A 26,206-nucleotide genomic window follows, 5' to 3' on the forward strand; every position below is an offset into this window, starting at 1 on the left:
TTTTGCTGTTTCCTATGACATTCTGGTATATTGAAGGTAAGTTTTTGGAAAACAGATCAATTTGCCACACAAAGCATAGCCTGGCACAGAAGGAAGAGCCATGTAATATCACAAGCAGGATCTCACCAGGTAACTCTTTTATTCTCTGATCAGAAATATGATGAATTACATTTGTAAGAAGCTCAACAGAGTAGAGTTCTTTTTCATAGATCACTAATGCCTTTTAATTAACTAAGCTGTAGTTGACATTTGGAAACTAGAAAGGGGATCACTGCATGAATAATCTGCACCTGGCTGTGTTAAATATAAAATGACTGGGTGAGAGATCCATGTATGTATGTATATATTATTATTATGATTATGTTATTAGCATCTACCAGTCTCTCTAGCAGTCTAAGGATACACAAGGAATATTTTAGAAATGATGAGTCAGGGAGTGATGAAAGAGGAAAGAGGGAATGGATAGCAATCTTTTCTTAGAAAAAAGCAAAAACAACCCTTCATCTGCCTGCCGAAGAGAAGTAAACAGGGTTTTCCAAAGCTCCTACTGATTAAAAGAGAGATGGGTCAGAGTAGATGTAGTAACTTTCATGACAGTCATTGGCTGCTGGTCAACACAACTATTTCTCTGCAGTATGAAATGCTCTATTGAGTGATGCAGCAGTGATTACAGACAGATGGGACCAGCATGCTCAAACCAGGACTCAGAGCCATGCTGTTTGACAACTTTTCCACATGACCTGACATATCAAACACCTTCATCTGCCAGCCCTCAGCAAATCCTGCTTTAGTTCACTTCTGGCTAAAGCCATCCTTACAGAATATTCTCACATAGGATACAAACTGCCCAATGATCCTATTTGGATAAGCAACTAAAGATTCAGACATCTTGAACAGTGTGACAATTCATAAACAAAAGAAAAAGCTTGTTGTCACAAGAGACAATAGGATTTGGGCCCTACAAATAAAGGGGCTGGGTGCTGTTTAAGACTTTTTTTTTTTTTTTTTTTTTTTGGTAATAGTTCACTGTGACATTACGGGAAATGGTACCTAAATGAATAGAATTACCACCAAAGTCTGAGTAAGTAGCAGGGTGAAACATTGCCTCTCAAGACAATGAAACATAATTGAAAAATCCTACACATGTTACTAAAAAACAAGCCCCAAAGAACATTAAAATGTGAGTGTCATTAAGAAAAATAACTATGCAAGAAAAATAACTAGTCATTTTTTCAGGTATTGCATACATACAATTAAATATAGACAAGTCTAATCATGTTTAAAAGTTCTTTTGGGGCAAGTGACCAAACACCAAACGCCAGCCAGAATTCTTTCATGTTGATCTACATGCTCTCTTCTCTTATTTCCAGATCTTCTTCTTGTTTTGATTATAACCAGAAAACAGAAAGACCCAGAAAAATTGAGTGTAAAAATTGAACAAAGTATTTAAACTTGAGAAAAAGTACAATTTTACTGAAGTTCATATCTCATTTTACTCAGTGTATTTCTCCCTGTTGTTAGTGATAAATAGGTAGAGATAAAATAAACACTGATCAAATGTCAAATAATATTTTTCATAGTCTTACATATAACTGTTGTCACCAAGTAGTAAGTCACCCCTGTTAAGCAATAGGAAATTAAATGGTATAACCTAGGGCACATCTTCTTCTAAGAACAGAGACTTATTCTCGGATTTCCAGGGCTTACACATTGTTTAGAATTGTGTAATTAATATTAACATTCTTTGTCGTGACCCATCTGTGTTCTATTGTTTCATTTCTCTGGTCTTCCACACTACTTACAGACGTCGCTTTTGGCAGACAGATGCTATGCAGCTCAACCCATACATTTTTAATTTACTGATGGCAGCATTTCTTTAGGCAACATGCAGCATACTTTTTTTTTTTCCTCTCTCTCACATTAATTAGTATCTGTTTGCAAGGTACTTCAGAGAAGTAACAGTAACATTCCAATTTGCCGTTCTCTAACTTCATTTTGTCTAACAGATGCAGAAAATTGATACGAATGACACATTGTGAAACTAGCATTTTTATTTTTGCATTTTGTTTGACTTGTCGATTTCCCAGGTGTTTAAAAATGCTTGTATCTTTCTCATGTCAAAGACACATTGCATGAACTGTTATGCTGCTGTTCTGTGGGCATAGTTCTCAGAAAGCTCTTCAGGTAAACAGCTGCAAACAGCCAAAGTAGAAAGTCAGCTCTTTTCCTTTCATGCTAATGTAACACAATCATAAATGCTCACTGGGATAATTTAAAAGCTATGGCGCCCTAGTTTTGCCTAGATCAAACATGCTACTGGAGCCAAAATGAGTGTAATATGCAATGAAAGTACAGGCCAAAATTTAGAGCTAAATTAAAAGACCTCCAAATGGTCACAGAATTCATGCAACAACAGTGTTGTATGTTTTTGTAGGCATCGCAACTGTATTCAGTCCTGTCACAACAAACACCATATCTGCCAGAAATAATATTCTTACAGAGGCGGGAAGTTGCAGTTTGACTACTGATATGCCACCATGCTTCATAGTTATCAGGTTTTCTGGTGACTGGGTGTGAATTTTAGTGCAAATTATTTACATATAGTCATATACCTCATTACTCTAGTAAACACTTTGTTTCTGATGATTTTTAAAGGAATTCAATCTACATGAAACAGTGCAGGAGGTGAGACAGAAAACTATGATGAGTGGGTACTGGGAGTAAATGAGTAAAACAGAAGAGGCTATTGGTGGGGGAAGCAAAGGTCCTTCTCTGAGATGATAAAGGTAGCTTAAGTGTCTGTGGATAAACCTTGCTGAGTAAAGTTGATAGGGTGAAATTATGTAGAATCCTTGTCAAGTTATGCTGCACAGGTACTTGAAAAGATGAAGCTAACCAAGAGCCAAAAGAATTAGTGGAGATCAAGATCATGGCAAATGAGACTGGCTGGGATGCAGATACTCAAAGTAATTAGTTTGCAGAAAATCTCAGATGGTAGTTATGTAAGGCCTGTGTCTGTGAATAAATGGGATAGACTTGAGAGGAATAAAATATGAACACTGATCTTGTAGAGGAAATTCAAGAGATAAATACTTGTGGAGAAAAACTGAGTTTATCCATGGGATGCTGGAGAAAGCTTCCTGCTATATGGATTCACAGAGACATCTTGGAGTGAATGGAAGAGCTGTGATTGTCAATGTTTGGAAAGTTGTCTGGGAGCCTGAAAAGCTGGTATGATAGTTGTGGAGATTCTCTGCAATGATTTTAAGTACCTCATATTTTCAGAGTGCTTGTCCAGATAATTACGTACTGTGGTCACTTGAATTCACAGAATTCCTTAACAAACCTACCAGAGAGGGAAACAATGCTTTGAATTCAGCACATTTCAGGCGTAATCTGCAAACAATAGCAAGCTTTGAAGATTTTGGCTCAGTCTTTTCCCAGCTTAGCTTGTGGTGCTAGTTTGCACCGGAAAGGCAGACCTTATCTGAAATGCTGGCATTATATGTGCTCCATGGCAATACATGGTGATGATCTTCAGATGAAAGAATAAGATAAGTATGACACTTTCAGTGAGTAACACATGTCCAGAAACCTGGAAACTATTCACTGCAAATGCTCCTAGCTTAGATTTGGGGAGGCCTATCTGTTTAGTAGCGTGACTACTCTGTGGGCCTCACTCAGCCCTGCTGAAAGGTAACAAGGAGGAACTGGCTACTTCTGAGCTGGCACTGTGGAAATCTCCAGCTCTCAGCCATTCTTGCAGTCTGTCTGCAGCACAGGCTTGTAATTTTGACCTTTTGTAAATCTTATGAAAAGATAAGGGCTGCACTTAAATCAGTCCCTCAGTAGCTGCCAGAAGCGTCAAGAGTGGCAGCGAAGTACTCTGTCTTGAGAGAATAAAGCAGAAAGCGAAAAGCAGAAGAAAGGCTTCTGCGTGCCGACAGTGTTGTGGTAAGTACAAATCTCTCCTGGAGGCCTGGGGAAAACTGAATGTTAAAGTCCCCAGAGATCACTTTGACCTGGAAGAGAGATGAGGAGCAATCGGGCTTGCTGGAGGAGAAGGGAAGCTTAGTCTGCAATCTGATCAGTTCTCTGAAGTCAACAGAAAGGAAAAAGGATTAGGGAAACATGACTTTTCAATAATAGCTTGAATTCAGAAGGTTTGGCTAAGTGAGATGAATGGAAGGAAATAGTTATTTTAATACCGTACTGCAAAAACACCCATTGGTGACCAACATTAATAATAATCCTTTTGTTCATTCTTTATTACAACTTAATTACAAATACCTATATTTTTAACCATATCTGTGGTGATTTTTCTTTCAAACCTTGTTTTACCCAGAAGAATATACTCTGGCATAATTTTCCACCAGAAGTTCAGTCCTGACCACAAAGGAATTTTAAGTTTTGCAAAATTTTGGTGTTTTTTTACCATTGAATTTTCCTGGATTCATCCTCTCATCAGTATCTGACTGGCATAGCCTACTTCTTAAGAAGTGGTATTAAAAATTAATAAGCATCTGTAATTAGCATTTGCTTTATGGAGCTGAAGACCCAAGAAGCAAATCAGAGAGCTTACATCTCCTGTAACACTGTAACAGAATTTTGCAGAAGTATAGGTTTCAATTTCCTGATCCAGCGATTACATCAAACAAAGAATAATTGTTTATATAGCCACTGGGATTGTTCAGCTGAAAGCCGTTTATCAAACATAGCAGATAATCAAACATTTCCTTTCTGTATTGTAGTCTAGGAAATACTGCAGTTTCACTCACTTCATATAGTGAATGCCTTTTGAATAGCAGAGCACTCCCTCCGCCATGCTTACTTTTATAGGACTGAATCTTTGTTATCAGTTTGGACTGGCTAAAAAACTCCAAATGTGTCTGGATGATTAGTCAAGCCAATTGATTTAAAATAATCATGCTAGAGTAATGCTTTCCATGTCTTACAATGACTGATGTACTCAATGGGACAACACCCAAATTCTGATTTTATGTGCTACTTAATCCAGGAGATATTTGGGTCCAGAGTCACATTTTTTAGATGAGATCATATTATAATAAGGCCAAAAGATAGTATATTATGTTTCAACTGCCTATTTTGGTGTAAGTTCCCAGAGCAGAATTTGCAAATGAAGGAGAAAGTTATCGTGTGCCTTGCTAAAACTTGGTTTGCATGTTTCCTGACTGCTGCCTTAAAATTGCACCGGGAGTTTTTTGCTGTAAATGGCAAAGAACTAAATCTATCTGTCCTAAAAAGTAAATGCATATTATATTTGCATGGTGATTGTGCCGGTTGATGAAAATTTTCTGAAATCAGTTTCTTTAGCTAGTGCTGTTTAGAAAACTGCACTGACCTGAATTACATGTCAGATTTTTCTGATGGACAGCATCATAAATATTGGACTGGTAGTGGAAGTTTCAAAATTATTGGAAGTCCAAATTCTGTACAAGCCAACTTTAAAAAGATTACCCATAGTTTATTGTTGCTTGCTTTGTACTTCCTAACATTGTATTTTTCTTGGTGTCTTTAGGATGATGAGAGCGGAGGATGCTAGCAAATTGAATCACACAGGTCTCTGCAACAATGAAGGATTTTTAAATAATGAAAAAAAAAGAAATAAAGTCAATTAAATAAGAAATATTCATAATTTTTTTCTTGCTACCACCGCTGGATTATCTGTGAAACACTTTTCAACAGCATTATAAGGACAATATAATAGCATTTTGTTAATTAACACCATAATTATATTTAACTTAAAAGGAACATTTCAGGCAGTTACATTAACAGATACAAACCCAGTATTTGATGAGGAGTGCATAATCTGAATGTTTTTCACCATACACCAGGATTATGTTTGAGGACTTGAAAAAGAGAAACCACATTTGAACAATTTTGTGACATCTGTTGTTTCCAGGACAATGTTTTGGCCATTATTACTCCTTGCTCTAATAATTTATTCTGTTACTCTCTAAGAAGAGAGGCAATTGGCTGCTCAAAAAAAGGGATATGAGAGATAATACTTTGCTGAGGTGTTGTTCGATCCTCTAAATGCTTACATTTTGTCAGCTATAAAATACATTACTGTGGTGACTGTGCAGCATAAGATACTTCAGGGATCAAAAATACCCTAAAATTTCTTTGAAGCTGCTATGTTTCCTTTGGAAAGAAAAAAAATGAGGTGTACTAATTTAATGAGGACTGTAAGGTATACAAGATTGAAAGACTCAACTAGTGTAAACAGCTCAACTGTTACCTATCCTAATTTACGCCACATATGCCAGACTACCAAAAGTAGCTTTATTGACATTACAGGATAGTCTTGGTGCAACTTGTCCGGCTTTGGGTCTCTTCTGTTGAACATGGAGAATAGTTCAAAGAACTGCATGATGTGAGAGGAGATTGCTGGGCACTCATTTTTCAAACAACTTCTACTGCCTCCTGTGAACTGCTGAGGACAAAACTATTTTTGGTAGCTCTTGCTTCTTCCTGTTCAGCCTTTGTGGTCAGTGCCCTTGTGCAACAAAGAAATGCTTCTCCTTTCCCACAAAGCTATGTAACATTGTCAAGGATCTTCCCAGAGACTCTCTTTTTCTCTGGGAAGAATTTCTTGGAGATGTTGAACTGATAAGTGTGAAGAGAGAGAAATAAGGAGTGAGCAAGCAAAAGATAGAAATAAGCATTATATCACAATGTTGTTTCTTCCTGAGAAAAGTGCAGACTAGGCTAGAATTCCAGGATTATCTTTTGCTTCTGATTTTTAAAGGTTTCACTTATTCCTATCATATACAGAATAAAATAAATAAACTAATAAGAGAATACTAATAGACCTTCAAACACTTGATAAATAAAATCCAATTAGGTGTGGACAGATACGGATCTTCTTTCAACTAGTTTGAACACCATAATAAATGCCCTGGCATCATTCCACAGCATTGCTGTGCCTTGTTGAATAGGAACTGCTTTTTTTCCCCAGTCAGTGCCACCCCTGTAGCAGGCACTTTGACTTTAGAAAGTCTACTCAAGCAGAGGCATCAGGGTCCACGAACCTTAGGGAGATAACCTGTTCTCTTATCTGAGCCTGGGTCATCTGAGAGCGGGCTGTAGCCTGGTTGTATGGGTGTATGCTGGATGAACGGTACTAAGGACATTGGGAGGTGAGCTCAGTTGTGGTCTTTGTACCTTCTGAACCTACTGATAGCTGAAGAACTACAAAAAGCAGGGAGAGGCAGGGTCATACCCTGCACTCTTTTGCTATGGCATTGTAAGTATTTTTTCTGCTTTGAAATGAAAACACTTTGACATTCCTTGAAGAGCAGTCTGTACCAGAGGATATGTGGGAAAGCCTGCAGCAGCAGAAAAAAAGGGATGTTATATTGTGTTATTTGAGGAACAGAAAGGGTCACAGCACACATATACATGATGTTAGAGGATGGAAAGGCATTTTTTTTTTTTTAACTGTTCGGTCAAGTGATTTGAATGCTGATAATAATGTTATCAAAACCCCATATATTTTTGCATAAAATGGCTTTGAATTCTTTAAGATGAAAGGAACAATATAAATCTCATATGCAATATTATGATTACTTTTGTTATTTTCATCTGACACCCCTAAAATTGAAACTGAAAAGTTACAAATGAATTACAGACATATATAAATATATTGATACCTTAGGTATAATGTAATCCTACATCTACTTTATGCTGCAGTTGAACAATTTTGAGCACGCCAGCCTTAAGAAGGTAAACCAGTGCTATTTAACAATCAGCAATACGTGGTGGGTCTGTAGATGAGAGGATAGTTGCCTAGGAGTTAGAAGATAAAAGAATTCAGGTTCTTGCTGGATCATAGCCCTTCTCTATAACTGTTCATAGCCCCTCAGAGCTGAAAATGAAACAGGAAAAAATGAGATGTTTCATGCCCTGTGTTGGAACACTCAGTATAGGAGCCTGTGCTCCTATACAGCGTTTGGAAATGGATATATTCCTACGGCTGCTGTTTGTGGGGAAGGTGAGTGCCAGAATACAGGCAGATAAAATGAACACAAGTGTTTGTGTTATTTTAAAAGCTGAGAAAAAGCAGTGACCTGATAACTTTCTCGGGGAAATCAAAACTAGTATCTATATTGGGGACTGTCCCAGACTCACTGGCTACCTTGTTTAGAAGTGCAGCTCTTAATGCTCTCACTTGCAAACTGATATTTGTATCCTTCCCAGCTTGCTGATGGTTATGAGGATGATAACTGGTGATATCATACCACTGTCCCAGGGGGTTGCAGACTCCAAGTCCTACAGTTATAGCCCCTGTAATTACCAAAACTGGATAAGAAAAAATGTAGTGTTTTTGCAGTAATGTATTTGAGAGAAGGTCAGGATATCCTTTGACTTCAGTGTATGACTTGCACTGTTGTAGATATTTAGTCTTTATTCTACTGAGCTCCACTAAAATGCATGGTTTTCTGAATTTGATGAAGTTCAAGATCTGAATTTTCCTGAAAATTGATGTAGCGCCAGGTCCATGAAGACAATGCAAACAAGACTACAGCCTTAATGTAGTAAAGCATTTTTGGGAGTGCTTAAACTTAAAGTTAAGTGCACACTGTGCTTTGCTGTGTGAGAGCCCATGGAGGGTTGGAAGTGCAAACAGTGAGGTGGAAGGGAATGTGATTTATGTGATTTCATACCAAGAGTGCACACTGCAGCTGAGGATCACTTGCGGTTGCTCCTGTATGTGTAAATAGATCTTATATGCCAAAGAAAAACATTTTATCTTGGTCCATGAGGTCTGTATGTTGGCAGCGGTCATCTGGCCAGTTACTCAATTCGTACTGAAAAATGTCATTAAACCCTTAATTTAAACCAGGCAACTGACAGTGACAGACAGAAGGGAGTGGTTCACAACTCCATTAGCATTGTACTATGTTGTTGTGATGGCAAATACTGTAGTTTTCATTGGAACACAGACCTTCAATCTCCAGCTATCTCATTCAAAGAACGTTGCATGTTTTCGTCTAAAGAGTGACATGACAAAAAGTATGCTTTTCATTAAAAGCTATAAATTTTGGAAAATATGTGTGTTCTGATTAAGTAGCATGTGGAAAAACCTTGAAACATTTTGGTGATAGCTTTTAATTTAAAATATTTCAGAAAGTATTCATTACTTTAGTGTACATTTTGAAAGCCTTTTAAAACTTAAAAGCTAGTAAAAGCTTTTCAATCTTGCAGAAATGAAATGTTTAAATTGATATTATTTTTCTTCTGCGGATTTTCTTCTCTTATGTTTCTGAGTGGAAAATAAAGTAAAAAAGTCCAAAACAGATTGTGGTCAGAAAATTAGTATAAGACCATAATTCTTCTTGCCACCTAATTACTGATCCTAATTCAAGCTATTAGCTATGTAAAACCAATTATTAAGTGAACAGCTTAATTCAAATCTTGTAGAAACGCGAGCACATATAAAACCATGTACATGTATGCACATGTATGCATACATTTGTCTGCCTAAGTATATGCATTTTCTCTTGCCTAATGTTTTCTTTAGGTCATTTACTCACTGAAGCATCTCTGGTGCAGGGTTTGTAACATGCTCTAGATTTCTGCCTCAGCCGACTTAGTGGACAGCAGATACTCCTGCCTGTCTGATAGTATCTAATTACAAAGTCAAGGGGTGCATATTTCAGTAGCACACTCTGAGACACTGAAAGATGATATTCAGAGACAGAGAAGGGCATATCAGCCATTGATTTAGGTCACTGAAGCAATTCACTACTGTATGAATAACATTAGTTGAATGCTATGTCTGAACATAGTAAAACCCCTTAAAAATCTCATATGATTATGATCATGATAAAGGTTGACGTTAACATTTCAGCTTTTGCCAAAGTGTTGTACCAGCCCACTAATCTTAGCAGAAAAATATTCTGTCTTTCTTAGAATACAGTTCCTCACTTAAAGCAAAATATAGAGCTATGTTTTGGGGTTTCGTTTGTGTTCGTTGTTTGAAACAAGCACAGGAAAAAGAGGAGTACTTTAAAAGAACCAAGTGTAAATTTGCAGGTTATGTCACCATTGAAACAGATTATATATGTATATGAATGTAAATAGCTATTCTTTCCATGCCAATGAGATTAAACCACAAATTTATACTTTCTATCCAGAGGGAGGATTGAAAAAAATAAAAATCTCATGATTACTTTCGTGGTGTCGCTGTCAGAGCTTTCATTTGCAACCAAATAAAAATGAGGTTAACAACCTAATTCTTTTGCTGCTGGGCTTATCTGTTTACTTGCTTACAAACATGGTCATATACATAGGTTTTAAAAAAGAAAAATCTTATCGGTGTTACTAGTAATCACTTTATGCCCCAAGGTCCAGCATTGGTCCTTACACCACAAGTAGAAAAGCATTGGCTTGGACCGTGTCCTTTACTCTGAATTTGCACCACAAAAATATCCACATTATTATTTTTGATGCAAAGATAACGAGCCACCCAAAGTCCTCAAGGCACACAGGGAAATGTAATTAAAAATTATTTAAGAAAATGTATCGCCTTGGGAAAGCCGTTAATGACAAATATGCTGAAGAAATAAACTAGTATTATTATTCAGTAATTCATTTTACAAATTACCCTCACAAATAGGTGTGTGAGTGATGTCAGCTCAGACTGTGGGGACTGGTCAGGGCCAGAGTAGTGATGGGACCAGTAGAGAAACACAGACTGGTTTTGCTGCTGCTTCTGTTGCACTGGACCCAAATGCCAGGGATAAGACACAGCACAGGTCTGAGCCCCGAGACATCTCAGGGAGTTTGACAGCACATATATTTAAATGTCTTTCAGAAGCACCATGGAAACACCTGACTGTTATACAATATTTTCAGAGCTACTGAGAGGTCTGTGATTATTGTCATGAAAGCTGTTAAACAGAAAAGGCAAATTCTTAAACACATATTTTAGGAGTATGATTCCTAAATATTTCATATTTCTGTGGCTCCAGTACTGCACAGTTTTCAAAAAAGTACCTCAAAAACAAACTGGAGATTCATCTATTCTGTAATATATTTGTTGCTGTACACTTACACTGGCTACCAGGATTTCTTTAAAAAAAAAGATTCAGGATGTCATGTTTCAGTGGCCTTCTCTCTGTTTTATAATTTACTTGATTTACTGTCTCTTTTCTGTCATATTTTTCACCTTCTTATTTCTAAATTTAGTTTGTACTCCTCTTCCTTTGTCAGTATCCTGACATTTTGGGTTTTGCTATAATTTATTTTTGGTTATTTCTCTCTTTTCAGCCCTTTTCCAGTCTTCTGCATCCCTCTGTTTTGTTGCTTATCTGCTCGCTCTATTAAGCCTCCTCTTTTTTTATCAGCAATTTCTTCCTTTGTTTTGTGGTCTCTCTTGATTCTAAACTCACGTTTTTAATCTCATGACATCTGTCATGCTGTTTACAGAAGACTTGCTCAGTTAAATATTATATTTTGTTGAAACCATGTCAGATGTACGCTGGTGGAATGGCAGAAGAATAGGTTTCCCATAGTTGGACACCGAAGTTTAACTAACTCCTCATTTGGGAAAACCCTGATCCACCTAGTGGAGAAGTCTGGGAAAAGACTGAGTAAGGTGCAAAATAAAGATATTTAGGTTTTCTCATGTTCAATCATGAACAGAATTGAACCGGTGCAACAAATGTCTTTTCTCTCTAGACAGAGAAAAAAAGGGGCAGCTGTTCCTGAGTCACTGGGAAGGCGTCTGTGTCAGGCAGTGATGCAGGTCATGCTGCTGCTGGTGCTGCCTACTTGAAACTCACAAATAAAATGCAAGTTCTTCAGGGTGATGCAATAAAATAGATACTGCCTTCAGACCCTTTGGGAGATGACAGCACTGTGCTGTTAAATTAGTCCTTTTAAATAATTTCCCTATAAAATCTTAAATCCCTTCCTTGACACTCTTTCTACTCTGCTTCTTTGAAGCACACTCTTGCTCCATGTGCATGGGGTTTTCTAAATCTGACACAAAAGTAGCCACCTCAGACCAAAGATTTCCATAAGCTTCAGGTAAAAATGAGAATCCCATTTACAGATAGTGCAAGAAAGTTGTCAATGTAAGTTGCTCTGCATCTTTTGGTTTGTTCATCAGTCCGACTTCCTCAGTTTGAGTAAAATTCTGTCTTGCCCATTAACCAGAGAATCACCTTCTGTTAAACTTCAGCTAAAATTTCCTTTGCATTTGTGAGCTGATGATTCTAATTTGAAGTTTGTTATTCAAAATTGTAAAAGTTCATTTTCTAAAATGTCTTTCTATCCATTTCTATTGCTTGTCATTTATTATGTTTTTGCCACAGTTCCAACTCAGGAAGGAAAAGCACAGTGTTCAAACATTATTCTGCTGATTTACTTCAATAACGTATTCTACTCAGTCAATATTACAGGCTGTAGCCATTGAGTTGGGTAGCAAAATAAGAATTAGCATAGATTCTCATTAAGAAGAACTTTACATCTCTCTGTCTTGACTCCTATTCTTAATCACCAGTGTCGTTCCAGGCAAGTGACAGAAAGGATTTTCTTGGTATAACAAAGTTCTGCCAAGGACAAGTTCTGTTTGATGGTAACAGAGAAAACAAGGTGTTTACTAAAATTTCCCTAAAGAGTTATTAAGTTAATGCTCTTGATACTTCATTGCAGGGCAAAGAAGGGTATTCCTTCACTGCCACAGTAGGAAAAAAATAAAGGAATAAACATAAAAGTAACTCTGCATACACACCTTCTACTTGATATCTTTCCAGATCAGTTTACAACTTTCCATTTTTCCGTCTCTTCAGCTGCTTATTTGTATGCTGTAGGGACACCACAGTCCTGATGCTTCACTAGATAATGACTCTATCTGTGCTGCCAGCCTCTGGTGTCTGGGAACCAAGAGCATTAGAGATTAGAGCTATGAAGGAGCAAGAATTTCCATCCTATTGAATGTATTTTCACTCCAAAGAGGAGAAAACAATAAGTATATGAAGTTATCTTTTGAAGAAATGTTTTAAGAACTCTTGCTTACATCTGAAAATGATGAACTCCTGTTCCTTCCAGCAACCTATGTGTGATTACTAAAATATTTGCCAGTGTTTATGTAGAGTACTTGTCCTTTAAATACAAGATGAGCAAATCCTCTCACTTGGAATGTGTGAACAATATACTGGAGAAGAGTCAATGCTGCAGTAGCAGTATAACTGATTTTCAACACAGAAAACAGGCTGGAGGAAAGTAGCCCACTTTTTATAACATTTGTTCCTAAAATTGAATTTCTGACATCCATTCACAGACAAATGAAACTGGTGTGTCACAGCGTGCTTCCTTGACAGAATAGGAGACGGAAAACTGTTACATTCCATATGTTTGCAATTACACTTTAAGTGAATTATAAGTGATCTGTCAAATGCAAGTGTTTTTCCTGAGAACTCTTCATTGCACATTTAGCCTTCAAAACACCTTTCTGAGCAGAACATGTTTTTTGCAATGACTTTTTTTTTTTCTTTTTTTTTTTTTTGGTGCATTTATGTGTTAAGATAAATCATTACTTTGTTATTTAGCAAAATCTGCAATGGCAACTGCCAAATTTTACAAATTATTGCATAGTTATTGCATGAAATAGTTCAAAACCCATCAAAGTTAATTTTCCATAGGTTACTATGGTGTGTTACAGGTATCCTTGCTTTTTAAGTTCTAACTTGTGCTTTTACTCCTGGAATACTCCTGAAATAATTAAATATCATTTACTGAATATAATGGATAATTGGAAAAGTTTAGAAATGTCTTACCACCATTTTAAAAAGCTAGTATTTATAGCTATTTATCTGAACATAATATGTTTACTTAGAGCAATGATTCTCAGGCTTTATGAAAATGTACCACTCTCTACCAGGCAAACTAATCCCTGTGGTATTTACATTACCTAATAGTTTTCATCCCAGCAAGGAAAGATGCAGCATAAACTTTTACATACAAAGAACTGAGGTAAAAGGTCAAATCTGTGTTGTGGTATGAAACTTTTTACAGCCAAGGGAACTGCCTCCCCCAGTTGCAGTTGGCTTTAAATTGGACACTGAATATGCACAAAATGTGCTATTTCATTGTTGGTTGGATGTTATGATCCATTTGACGTGGATCCACACTAGAAATTAGGGGTATGTCTGTTCTCTTTGCAGTCTGAATCTAGATCAACATGGAGAGACATAAAGGATTCTGAGTTAATGTTGGTTCACGGATGATGAAGCTGAGCTTTGGCTCCTGTCCTTGATTAAAGAAGACTGTCAGCAACACCTCAGCCAGCAAGTTTAGACCTAATCTGGGTACTACCAGACTGTGTTTGTGCAAACATGAGCCATTGTTATAACAAAATCAGACATCAACAAAATGGTGATGATTTATTAATGTTTGGAAGTCAATCAGGATCTAAAATATATCTGTTTCTTGAAAATGTTTAACTTGGTTCACCATCTTTAAAACTTTCCAAAAAAAGTAAAGTTGCACCTTACTTAGATAAACAGCTTAAATTGCCTTGAGTTGATGATTGCAAGAACCTAATTCCTTCCCTTCAGTCTTTCAATTTGAAAAAAGTATAATGTTGGATTGTGTTTTCAAGATACAAAGATTTGGCTTAAATAATATTTTTCATGAAATTACTGAATAATTGGAAGCTATTAATACCTTACTGTATGTAATGGTAACTATTTTTTTTTCCAGGTATCTACAGTGCCAGAGTTTGGCCGCATAGTAATTTATACTACCAGCCTTCGTGTGGTGAGAACCACTTTTGAAAGATGCGAACTGGTTAGAAAGATCTTTCAAAATCACAGAGTTAAATTTGAAGAAAAAAACATTGCTCTGAACAGCGATTATGGAAAAGAACTAGATGAAAGGTGCAGGAGAGTCTGTGAAGTTCCTTCACTCCCTGTTGTGTTTATCGATGGCCATTATCTTGGGGTAAGTAAAGCATAAGCCTATGTTTTGTTTTGCAATCTGGAAGAACAGATTAAAATCTTGATGAATGAGAAGCAGGGTTTTTAGAAAATTGTTTGCAATGCTGGAATGGTGGGAACAATCAAAGACAGAGATTCCTCTGTGATATCTGCAGCACAGATCCACAGTGATAGGTTTGATCTGAAGATGCAAAAGATAACTGGGCAGAGGTTATCAAGAAGGAAATAAGATGCAGTAATACAATCTAAGCCACCCAGTGTTTCTTAAAAAACAGTTTATCTTTGTAGTTGAAACAATGAAAATCTAGAGAAAATGACTTTTTTTCTTTTTTTCCTCATGGGAACCTGTATGCATGATTGACCAAGGAAGACGAACACACATAGCATAAACCTGTCATTTATTGATATCTGTGTTGAATATAAAACTAACAGGTTGGAGTGTCAGACCTTATGCATTGAATTTTATATGATGTAGTCTGTATCAGGCATTTGCAATCACCTGAACATTTTTAGGGACAGAATTGATCCATACTTTATTTTAGAAAAGTCTAGCAGTAAAAGAGAGACAACGCCAGCCCAACTCTGGCCTGTTGCAAAACATAAACTCCAAATGGAAAACTATAACTATATACTCTGGTATTCAGAGTCTAAAAGCCTGTTGATATGTGAAATCACCTTTCCATTAAGAGCAGCCTGTACTTTTGAAATGTATTTCTCAGAAACTGAAAAAATCAGAGTTTACAAGAAAAAGATTCTGGAAAGTGGCAAAAAGAAAACAGCTTGAGAGCTCAGAGAAGGTATTTGTCTCCAGCAGTAAAGAGCTAGCAATTAACACCAACAGCAAGACTGTGATTTGTGAAGGCAAACTATATTTACACACAGCAGGGTTACTGTGTTTGTATTGCTTAACACTTTCATTTTCACAAAAGATTTAAGTAATGGAATGAAATGTAATTACCATTCAGGGCATAACTGATATTGGGCCTGTATAAATGCTCGAATACCCTTTCTCCCCTTTCTCCTCATCCCCTTCTTAGTTCTCAGTGGCCTCTGCTTGAGGCAGGAGTCCCTGAGCACTCTAACAAATGCATTTGCTGGCCCAGGGCTCGCCAGACCACTCAGCAGTTGCAAAATTGCGACTGTGCAGAATATTAGCAGGCAGTGAAATTTACTTCCTAGTAGAGGATGCTTTTATCAAAACCCTGAGTTGGAGAGTTCTCCAGCCAGCCAGGAACTGGAGTGCTTTGTTCAAAAGCCACCTAAAATACAACAGGATTCAGGCTAAGTTTCACTCACGTAATTATCATGTTAAAAATAAAAGAGTTATAACCCACTCCAAGAAAAACTCAGTCTGTATGTGACCAGTTAAAATGCTGAAAGGGATTGAATAAATTGCTTGCTCAGCTCTAGATGAAGCCTGGCTGCAGTCATTTTGGTATGATGGATGGCCCATTAATTCACCTTTTTTTTTTGCCTTTTTTTCAAGATCATGGGACATTTTTCTTTTATCAGAGGAGCAACACTGCAACAAGCAATACAGACTCATTACAATTATTTAAGTATTGTGTGAGATATTTTGAAGACGTATAGAAAGGAAGATGAGTTAGGAAGCTAGCTGTCTGTGGGAGAGATAAATCTAGCTGTTCAGCTGCCTGCTGACAGGTACTCAACAGGTTTTACCTCCTGTAGGTAAAAAAAAAATGAAGAGTTTGATGTTTGTGTCTACAAACATCTATCACAGCACAAGAACTCTGTTCACATTGTTTAACACAAGAAAACAAAAAGTATTGGTCTGCTAAAAAACCAGAACAAAATCAGACTTGGTGATTGTTTTTGTTTTGTTTTGTTTTGTTTTGTTTTTTATTAAATTGGTGACGCACACTGTGGTTACATGGAGCAGATTTTAGGAGAGGATTAAGTCCGTTCCACATAACAACAATATTATTTGTGAATCTGATCTGCGGGCAGGATGCAGACCAGAAGACACCTGCACTGCTCGTGGCTGGCCAGGACGGTCAGCCCTTTGCTCTGCGATGTGTGAGCCCTCAGCTCTGCTCATGGATGAGGCTTCCACTCTCTGCTGCTCTCCACTAATTATCATCATATTGGGGAGCATTGCTGCTTTGGATCTGCTGTTACAGCATCACTCTCTCACCTGTTTTAGTTGAGATGAACCAGGATGGGAAAAAAAAGGTCAATGTCAGCAGAGCTGGCTTGGGCTGCCAACGGGAGCACCACAGCAGGTGAAGTGATGGGAGGGGAGAGCCCCAAGGTGAACCTGTCACTTGCCCTGGCAAGGGAACTGTGTCCACACACTCTGCTAAATGTGGCAAATTCCATTATTTTATGGCAGTTTTTATTTCTCTGTGCATGTCAATATGGTTACAAATATTTAACCAGCCTTCCAGGGTCTGGCCACAGCTATGTCAATGCCTGGTGGATGTGGTGCCTTCAGACGACAGTGTGTCAGTGACTCCAAAGGTAATAAGATGGCTGAAGCCTCTGCTGGGCTTTTGTTTCATTAAAATGAGGTTGAGAACTAATTACAGAATTTGGTCTCATTGGTAACAGTGGACATTTCTATAATGCCTTTCATGATAAATTTCTTCAGATATGCAAATGTAATACAGAAATCCAGAAACCTGTTGTGTCAGTAAATTAATCATACAGTATTTTCTTTCTCTCTCTTTTTCTGTCTCTCTTTTTAAAAATCTGGAATAGTTATTTCCTGGAAAATCCCTCCCTAAAGGAAATTGCATGTAGCAATACAAAGGAGAAACTTTATTGAGCCAGGCACCTTTCAATGAGTCATGTGGAGAAATAACAGCAACCCCTTATTAAAATATGAACTGTTTTGAAAAGGGACAAGATTATTTTTAATGAGATAAATGTAAGAAAACCAGCAGAACACAGTATATGTGCGTCTGATAGAGTATATGATATCTGAGTGGTTCAGAAGCGCAGACAAGGTTGTTAAAGCACCATGGGCTCTGTGGATAAATCTTTACAGTGTTGGGTAATTTATCATTGCCTGCACAGGGGAAATAAAACAAACATGCCACTTGGGCAGAAGCAATAGAAAAATTATATTTAACCCTTGTCAAGCAAAGTCCTGCATGCTGCAATGCAGCAGGTTTTTAATCTTCTCGTTTTTTTTTAAGGATTGAATAATTGGATTTCTTGACATACACTGTCTAAATATCAGTCTTTCAGGAAATTACAGGTTCTTTCTGCAGCATGTTTTTTACCGGCTGATCTAATCCCTCCTTTTCACCTGAGGCTGTCTCCATCTGAAATAGAATTATGCCATCTGCTGGGACGCTGAAGCAGAATAAAAAATCACTTCCAAAAACCAGAACGCAACACAGAAGAAAAAAAAAAAAAAGAAAAAAGATGGAGCATTCATTTGTTCTTTTACAAAGGTATTCGGGACTGTTAGAGGTTTATGCCATATTAAGACCCACTCTGCTAGAAAGGGATGCACATAAAAGGCAAATAAAGTCATTTTTAGTAAACATGTAAGCTCACTGCATAATAGTTTTAAAATACATTTATTTTATTTTTCAGTTTAAATAGGAGACTGAACTCAGTGTTCACCAGCCATACAAACCTACTTGTATCTTTTTCAAATATGTGAATTTATTTTTTTTCTGAAGAAACTGTTTCCTATTTACTTTTCCCAGCTGTAAATTAGATTTACAGTAAAAGTATTTTATTTGACTCATTGGTTATGATTATTTCCTCAGAACGATGAGGCCTTTTTGTAACTGACTTTTAGAAAATATCTATGTAATATATTTTTTGTAATACAAGTGTTAACAACTCCTTTTTTATTTCTTTCCAGTGCCCATATATGATTGGTAGCTCTCAATTGTCTCTGTGTTTTGTTAAATATGTTCTCCTAGCGTTCACTTGATGGGGTGGATATGAGTGGCCCTGTGGCAGTAAAACTATGATGTAATTGTCACATTGAGTAATCTGGCATTTTCCCGCTTGCTTCCTCAATTTTGCAGGATTAGTGGGGTTCAATTAATCTGATAATTCTTTGCGTATCAAATCCAGCATTTCTGGTGCTGGTACTGTACTGCAGTGTCAGTTTTTTCAGTTTATGAGCAGTTTTCCAGGCATTTGATCACAAATGATGCATGTCTGCTGTCAAGGGGCCCCTCCTTGTGAGAGGTGTAGTGTTACAGTCTGAAGAGCATGTGAGCTCTGGGCAAAGTAGGAAACTTGGTAGAGCATGGATTTGTCCTAGTTCTGCAATTAGTGGGACAGTACCTGAAATACAATGCTAATTTCTGGACATTTTCAAGGGAAAAATGAGAAAATATTTTGAAGGATGAAAATGTTCTAGAAAACCTGTTAGGTGATTTAGCCAAGTCTGTAGCAAGTCTTTCTTGCCAAAAGAAGGGTAAAGACCTGACTGCAGGCCCTGGTCTCCTCCACCATGGTGGAGAGCTATTGAAGTTAATAGACAAAGGATTCACAGGATGGTGCTTTGAAATTTAACTGGTTAACAAAAGTGAAAACTCTCTTCTCTCTGCTGCTTCTCTAAACATTATGGCCCCTGTCACTTGTGCTCCCTATGTGACTCTTAGCAGGGACAGACTCTTTAACATTTCACATCCTTTTGTGGGTAATTGTGGACTGAACACAATCTAGGGAGAAAAAGGAAGCCATCGCTTTCTGGTCAGAAAGCAGCTATTGGACTTAACAGCTGCTTTAATCACTCTATTAATTACAGACTCTCTGTGTTAAGATTCACAGATCCAAAGGGAAGGCTAACCTCTGCAAATATCTTTTTCTCAAATATCATTGAGGCAGCCAGTAATCAGAAAAGACGTGCTGAAACACTCAAAAATATTGATAGTTATTTGGATGTTTGGTTTTTAATTTTAAAACCATAGTAATGAGGCTTTCCACTTTGAAAGTAACACAGCTGGCTGACTGAATGTCATGTGAAATATAAATCCTTTACAATATGAATCTATAATAGGAAACCTGTCAGGCTTTTAATTATACTGCTGTAAAAGCCAGCCAGTGTTATTATACAGCATCACTGTAACATGGAGCAGAAGTCACAGAAATGCCTTTGCCAACTGTTGCCACAGAGAGGAGATCCTTCCCTAAATGAGGGCAAATTTGGTCTTGTCTAGCTTAGGGAGCTTGCAGTGCTGCAAAGACATCATAAAGCTGCAAATCCATAACGTCACTGCATCAGATGGGCAGCACAAGCTTTGTCTTAAGCCCCTGTAGTGTATTCAGGCCCTGAGCTAATACTCCATGGGCCGCCTTGGCAAATCCTCGCTTTGTTGTGCCAGTCACTCCTGTTGCCTGTTCTGTGTGAAAGCAGAGAAAGACTAGAGGGCAAGCTTGAAAGAGGCCAACAGGCTGCTAAAAGCTGCTCTGCTGGGGACAGAGAGCCCTAATGCATATGTCAAAGCTGGTACACTCTGTGCCCATGATCTGTAGCAGATTTCGATAGCAGTCAGCACACGTATGGCTAGCTGATCTGTCTCCTGTCATCTTCTGTGACTAATTAACCACAACTAATTACCGTGTAGATTCTTTTCTAAAAAAAATCTCTTTGAAAGTGTAGCACTGTAAGAGTAGCATTCACTGAAAAAGTGGCATTCACATCCACTAAAATATTAATATTTTGCTTTTTAACTGAAATGAATATCATCAAACACAGAGTCAAGAGTGCTTTATTTTTGTACAAAGCCAGAGCAGAAAGACTTTGCACAGGGAAACTAACCTTAGTAGGGTGATATACAAAATGTTTTGCAATGTTTTTGTGGCCCTTAGTGGGCTTTTGGGCTACACAGTTGTAGCCTCTGGAGTCCTCAGTGAGGCAGTATGAGCAGTTGGGCACTAACAGGCATGACAGTGACCAATATGTGCTCCCTGTGCTCCCCATCAGCCCTTCCTGTGCCTCCCAGTAACCAGGAGAGCGATGCTGATGGGGAGCTGGGGCTGAGGACCCCTTTGCCTGACTGTGGGCAGCTCAAAGTAATGGCCAGTCTCAGTGTCCCCTGACATCTCAGCCCTGTGCCAGCGTCCCCCCACACCTCCCAGTTCATGCCAGAAGTAAACCCAAAGGTGAAATTTTACAGTCTGGCCATGCAGGGACCAGCAAACTGGGGCATCGTGGTGGCATGAACCTACCACCTGGTTTAGGTGTATCCAATCACCCTTAGCAGTGAGTAAGGGCCATGCAGTTCCCTCTGTCTGTGCCTCAGTTTTCTCACCTTCTGTTGGTTTCTTGTGATCCGTTGAGTAAAAGTGTTTTTCAAATGTTTGGCAATATTTAATATTCAGTGAGTTTGGTTATATAAGTGAAGTGGAAGCATTCAAATGTAGCCCTCTAATTAAAAGAAAAAGGAAAAAAAAAATTACATCATCTTTGACATTTCATTTTGTCTGCAATAATTTCTTAGCATTTACTTTCAGGAGGAAAAAAGAAAAACCACTTCAGTACCACCACAGTTCAGATGACAGAACCCCTCAGAGACCTAACATACTCAGACTAAATTATTATTATTCATTGTTGTGTCTGACTTTAATGTTGTTACAGTATTTTCATTACCCTTTTTCTCCTTGTGTTATACATTAGGCATATGATGTCTTAATTCAGTGCTCAGCTGCCAGAATATTTGAAATGCAATTTCCTCCTCTCATTTTGCTGCATTCTCTGATGTATTGTATATTTATATAATGGTAATTATTGACATGGTAACTAGATATATTATTTATTCTGTCAGGAAGCATATAACGTAAAATAAAGTGAGTCCAATCAGAATTTCCAAGCTCTGTCATCTTTTACAAAAAGGCAGCACAATACGATACCTGGTAATGAACCTCAGACACTTCTATCAGAATTGCAATTAGATTGTCCTTGTCCTTCTAGCTTTCCTGAGGTTGACCTAATTACAAAATACTTAATGTGAGTCAAATTCGTACTCAGAATGTTTAAATTTTGTAGACCACATCTTCTAATCATCTCTCTTTTTTCATGCTGCAGTGGCTGAACTTTTTCTTCTTCTTCTCCTTACTAATAGGGTGCTGAGAAAATTTTGCTAATGAATGAATCTGGAGAACTGCAGGATCTCTTAACGAAAATTGAGGTAACTGTATTTCTGCAAATAATCATACAGAACATACATCGAGTATTTGCAATTGAGAACTTTCTTTTTTTTAATCAGTTCTTTTTCTTCTGTTATAAACTGATGATCCCAATAGTGAGTGCTTTTTGTTTTATTTTATTTTATTTTATTTTATTTTATTTTTTTTTTTTTTTTTAATTTTTTGTTCTTTCCTTTTGCATTAATTATAGCATGGTATCACAGCCCATTAAGTTTGAGAAAACATGAGTGTCAGTAACATCAAAACAAAACGCCCATCTCTATTTTCTCTTGGTTTTGCCACAGCAGGAGAGGCAAGTAATTTTCCTTTTCCTATAACTTTTGACATCTTTTTTGGTCTTTAACCTTCGCCATGCCCTGGAGGAGTCAGGTCTCTTGTGTGGATGCTGCATCGCTTCTCTGTGCACTGCAGTGAATGAACTTGGAACCTGCAGTCCTGGATTCTGGTTAGACCTCAAGCTGGACATCTACAAAATCTGGGCAAATACCAGAAGTTTCCAGTTACACCAATTTACCTTTCTGCAGCTCTTAGTTTGCCTTATCTGTTCAAGTTCTCTGAGTTACATGGATAGCTGTGTCCATAGGAAAGGAATGTGTTGCTATTAATTATCTTGTTCTTTTGAAATCACCCCTAACCAAATTAGGATAACACAAACTTCAGAAGTATGTAACATCAACATTGAAAATAGATAATGAGAATATATTTGTAAAAGACACCAATGAAAGCGCAAAATAAAGCTGCATGTAGTTGATTTAGCCCTAAGGTTTTTCTTTCCCTGCATTTAGCCTGCAGCATATGTTTTCCAAACACGCTTTCAGTAACTCTTTGTATACCAAACATCTTTGAATTTATCACAAATCAAGTAACTCTTTTCATGAAGCATGTTGGTTTCGTATAGCCAATCTCCCTCCTGAACTTCTCCAGAAGTTCCAATCAGGCTGAACCCAAAGTTTGCTCATCGCTGCCTTATTCAGGAGGTAAGTTTAACACAATCCGGTAAAATATGAACTGCTTTATCCCTTTGCAGTGGAAGGAGTACCTTCTGCATTTGTCTGGCCTGCTCCTTAACTCAGCAAAGCTTCCCTTGCCTCATGACTCAGTGTATGTATTTCTGTATAAAATGCAGAGGAACCTGCTGGCCATATTGAACCACGTTGAATATGCAACTGGAAGCTATTAAACAAATGTATGCCCATCAATAAAACAGGCAGCACCCTCATTGTCTGACTGGAAAGGTTAGCTGATACACCTCCTTAACGTTTTTCATTACTTTGGAATGAAATGTCCCCAGATCCTGGTTTGGGAGGGGTCCTACAACGTTACTGCCTAGCCCAATGTGTGTCCTAATTTTGGAGCAGAAAATATATCTAAAAGAAAAACAATGACAGACTACAGCAGACGATGATAACAGCTTACTGAACACCAACACTTCTCCAAACACTTTTTTTTTTTTTAATTGCAAAAATGGCTTTGCTACAATTGCAAGGAGCAGCCAGGCTTCTTCAGTACTGAAGGTGCAAAAAGTGGTTACATAAACTGTCATCTGCTCAAGAAGGAAACAGCCATTGTTCAAGGAACTGAGATGAAGCAATTTTGCATTTGGTTTTTGTTAGTTCCCTTAACTACATGGCTATTTACAAGTCTAGCAAGCAATAATGAATGGAAAGATTCAAAATATTATTCTCTTAAAGTTTTGAGATTTTTGCAGTAATGTCAATGACGTAAACCACCATCATGAATTATGACAACTGTGGGGACTCCTGAGATAAAAAGAATGCTAATTTTACATTAAATAGTGCCAAATGTCACTGGAGGAGCTAACAGTAAGAGGAAGAGCTGTTTGCCCAGTAAGGAAGAATGGCAAGTTTATGAGCTACAGGACAAAAACCAAAAAAGCCTTTTTTTTTACATGTTCAAGTTGTCAATAGATAAATACTGTTATTAATGGTTTTGCAGAAATGTCTTCAGTTTTATTGATGAAGATACAGGAAAGACTATATTATCTTTACGTATTTTAGTTCACCCGGGTAATAATTTGTGACTAATTTTTTAGTGGTGCCTAATTCCTCAGTCTAACACTAGCAGCAACTATATGGATTTTTGTTCTTCCTTTGTAACTAAATCTGTAAAGTCTTTACTCAACAGTGCAATGTTAAAGTCACATATCTATGCTGTAGTAAGTACCCAACATGAGGTACCTTTCATTTCTCTGATACAGAACTTTAAGGCAATCATTAACCAATTAGCAACATTTTCAGCAAGTGAAACTCAAAAACATCTTTGAAATTTCTTCTTGTGTTTTCCATTGTCTTTAATCCAATACAAAATAGAGTAAATTATTGTTTTACTCAGGAATTAGAACAATTGGGGGAGCCTAAGCCTTACTCGCAGCACTGTTCTCCAGGTATAGCTGTTGAATATGGATGATCTTTCTTCTTTACATTTAAAGCTTCAGCATTCTACACCCATAAATATGAATACACCACTTAGTTCCTCAAGCACTGCTTGTCAGAAGCTATGAATTGCTTTTTGATATGATCAGGTATAACTGTAATAGGAACAATATGTTCAGCATGAGCATGCAAATGCTAAAAGTAGTAATGTCTTAATATACAGCATAGAAAATATAACATCAACATAAACCGTCCGAAGTTTAGATTCAATCAACTGCAATACCTCCTAGAATTGATCTAGACCTAAACTACATTAGAGTAACATGTACGAGCTTTCCTTTAGCTAGCTAGTTTGGCAAATATAAACACAGGCTGCTAAGGGATGATGTGGCTAATGAATCTCCAGTGAGCCTCTCTGGCCGTTGCATGTGGATCTGACCAAAGGAAAAGGGAGAAGTACTGGTCTCCCATGCTGGATACTTTGGGATGGTGTGGTGGGTAATGCTCAAGATGGGAACCAGAATGTGCATTCTCAGCTGTCTTGAAGCCCATATTGTCCTAGAGCTTATGGTGGTTGATGAGGTAACATTTTTGCCTTTCTCACTTTCTTCTTTGAGCAGAGAGTTCAGCATCCTCATGAATGCCTCTCTTGTGGGGGCTTTGGGTTCCTGCCGTGCTCAGCGTGCCATGGGAGCAAGATGTCTGTGTTTCGGAACTGCTTTACGGACTCATTCAAAGCCCTTAAGTGTACCGCTTGCAATGAGAATGGTCTACAGCGCTGCAGGAGCTGTGCGAGCTAAGAATGGCATCTCCACATGTACAAACTGATTTTATGGCACTGCACCAGTTTGTAATATGATTTTTTAAAATTAACCTGTTTATCCAATTCAGTCAATAAAAATCCATTTGTAGTATACTTCTGCTGGTACAATCATTTGAGCTGTTTAAACTTAGGTCACAGCCTGTAACGTGTACTCTGAAATGTATTTGTCTACATTCTTTATAGAGACATTTGTAGTCTGCAAATCTTATAATACTGTCAACCTTTTGGATAAGAAGTCTTTCCTTTTTCTATAGGGGATCATCACCAATAGTATGTGTTTCTTAATCATGCCCTCCATATTACAGCAAAATGATTGGACTAGAGAATCTGGGGCATTTGACTAGATCGAGGTCCATTCCAATCCCTAACATTCTGTGATTCTGTGTGAAACTTAACCTTCAGATTATTGAGTAGCTCCTGCTTTCAAGATCAGTGAGAATAAGTATTTTGTGTTGTGGACTAGCCCAAGACCATTGTACTCAGTACTTCCCTGAAAAGTCTCCATGCCTAAATTATGTCCTGAATTCTAAGTGGCAACCAAAATATTTCTTAAAAGTCCTTTAAATCAGCTTTCTCTTTTAGTACTGTGTGTACACATATGCGGGCACGGCGCAAGAAAAACCAGAGACCACGAATGCATTGCAAAGAGCAAGTTTTATTTTAGTTACCTCTCTACTGGGGGATCTCCGAAGCCACACCTGAGCTCCCAGGTAGAGGTGACACAAGCGGGGATGTAGGCACTGGTCAGTTCAGCCCTGCTGGAAGATCACCAGGCCTGCTGAGTTTGCCTGTATTTCAAGACTTCAGGCAGGTGCAGCCTCCTTCTCTTTCTCACAACGAAACAGGAATCTCAGACATAGTGATAAGGTGCC

General features: G+C 37.8%; 1 protein-coding gene across 1 annotated transcript in view; it reads left to right on the plus strand.

The window, feature by feature from the left end:
• The window catches only part of GRXCR1 (glutaredoxin and cysteine rich domain containing 1), a 38,868-nt gene extending 13,489 nt beyond the window's left edge, over positions 1 to 25,379 (plus strand). Inside the window, exons 3-6 of the mRNA XM_071808351.1 lie at positions 6,327 to 6,331; positions 14,753 to 14,976; positions 22,034 to 22,099; positions 25,132 to 25,379. Coding sequence (XP_071664452.1) covers positions 6,327 to 6,331; positions 14,753 to 14,976; positions 22,034 to 22,099; positions 25,132 to 25,311 — 475 coding nt within the window. The 3' untranslated portion in view covers positions 25,312 to 25,379. The remainder of the gene's footprint in view (positions 1 to 6,326; positions 6,332 to 14,752; positions 14,977 to 22,033; positions 22,100 to 25,131) is intronic.
• Positions 25,380 to 26,206: the final 827 nt, after the last annotated feature.

The sequence above is a fragment of the Patagioenas fasciata genome, chromosome 4 (genome assembly GCF_037038585.1).
Source record: "Patagioenas fasciata isolate bPatFas1 chromosome 4, bPatFas1.hap1, whole genome shotgun sequence".
Classification (NCBI taxonomy): domain Eukaryota; kingdom Metazoa; phylum Chordata; class Aves; order Columbiformes; family Columbidae; genus Patagioenas; species Patagioenas fasciata.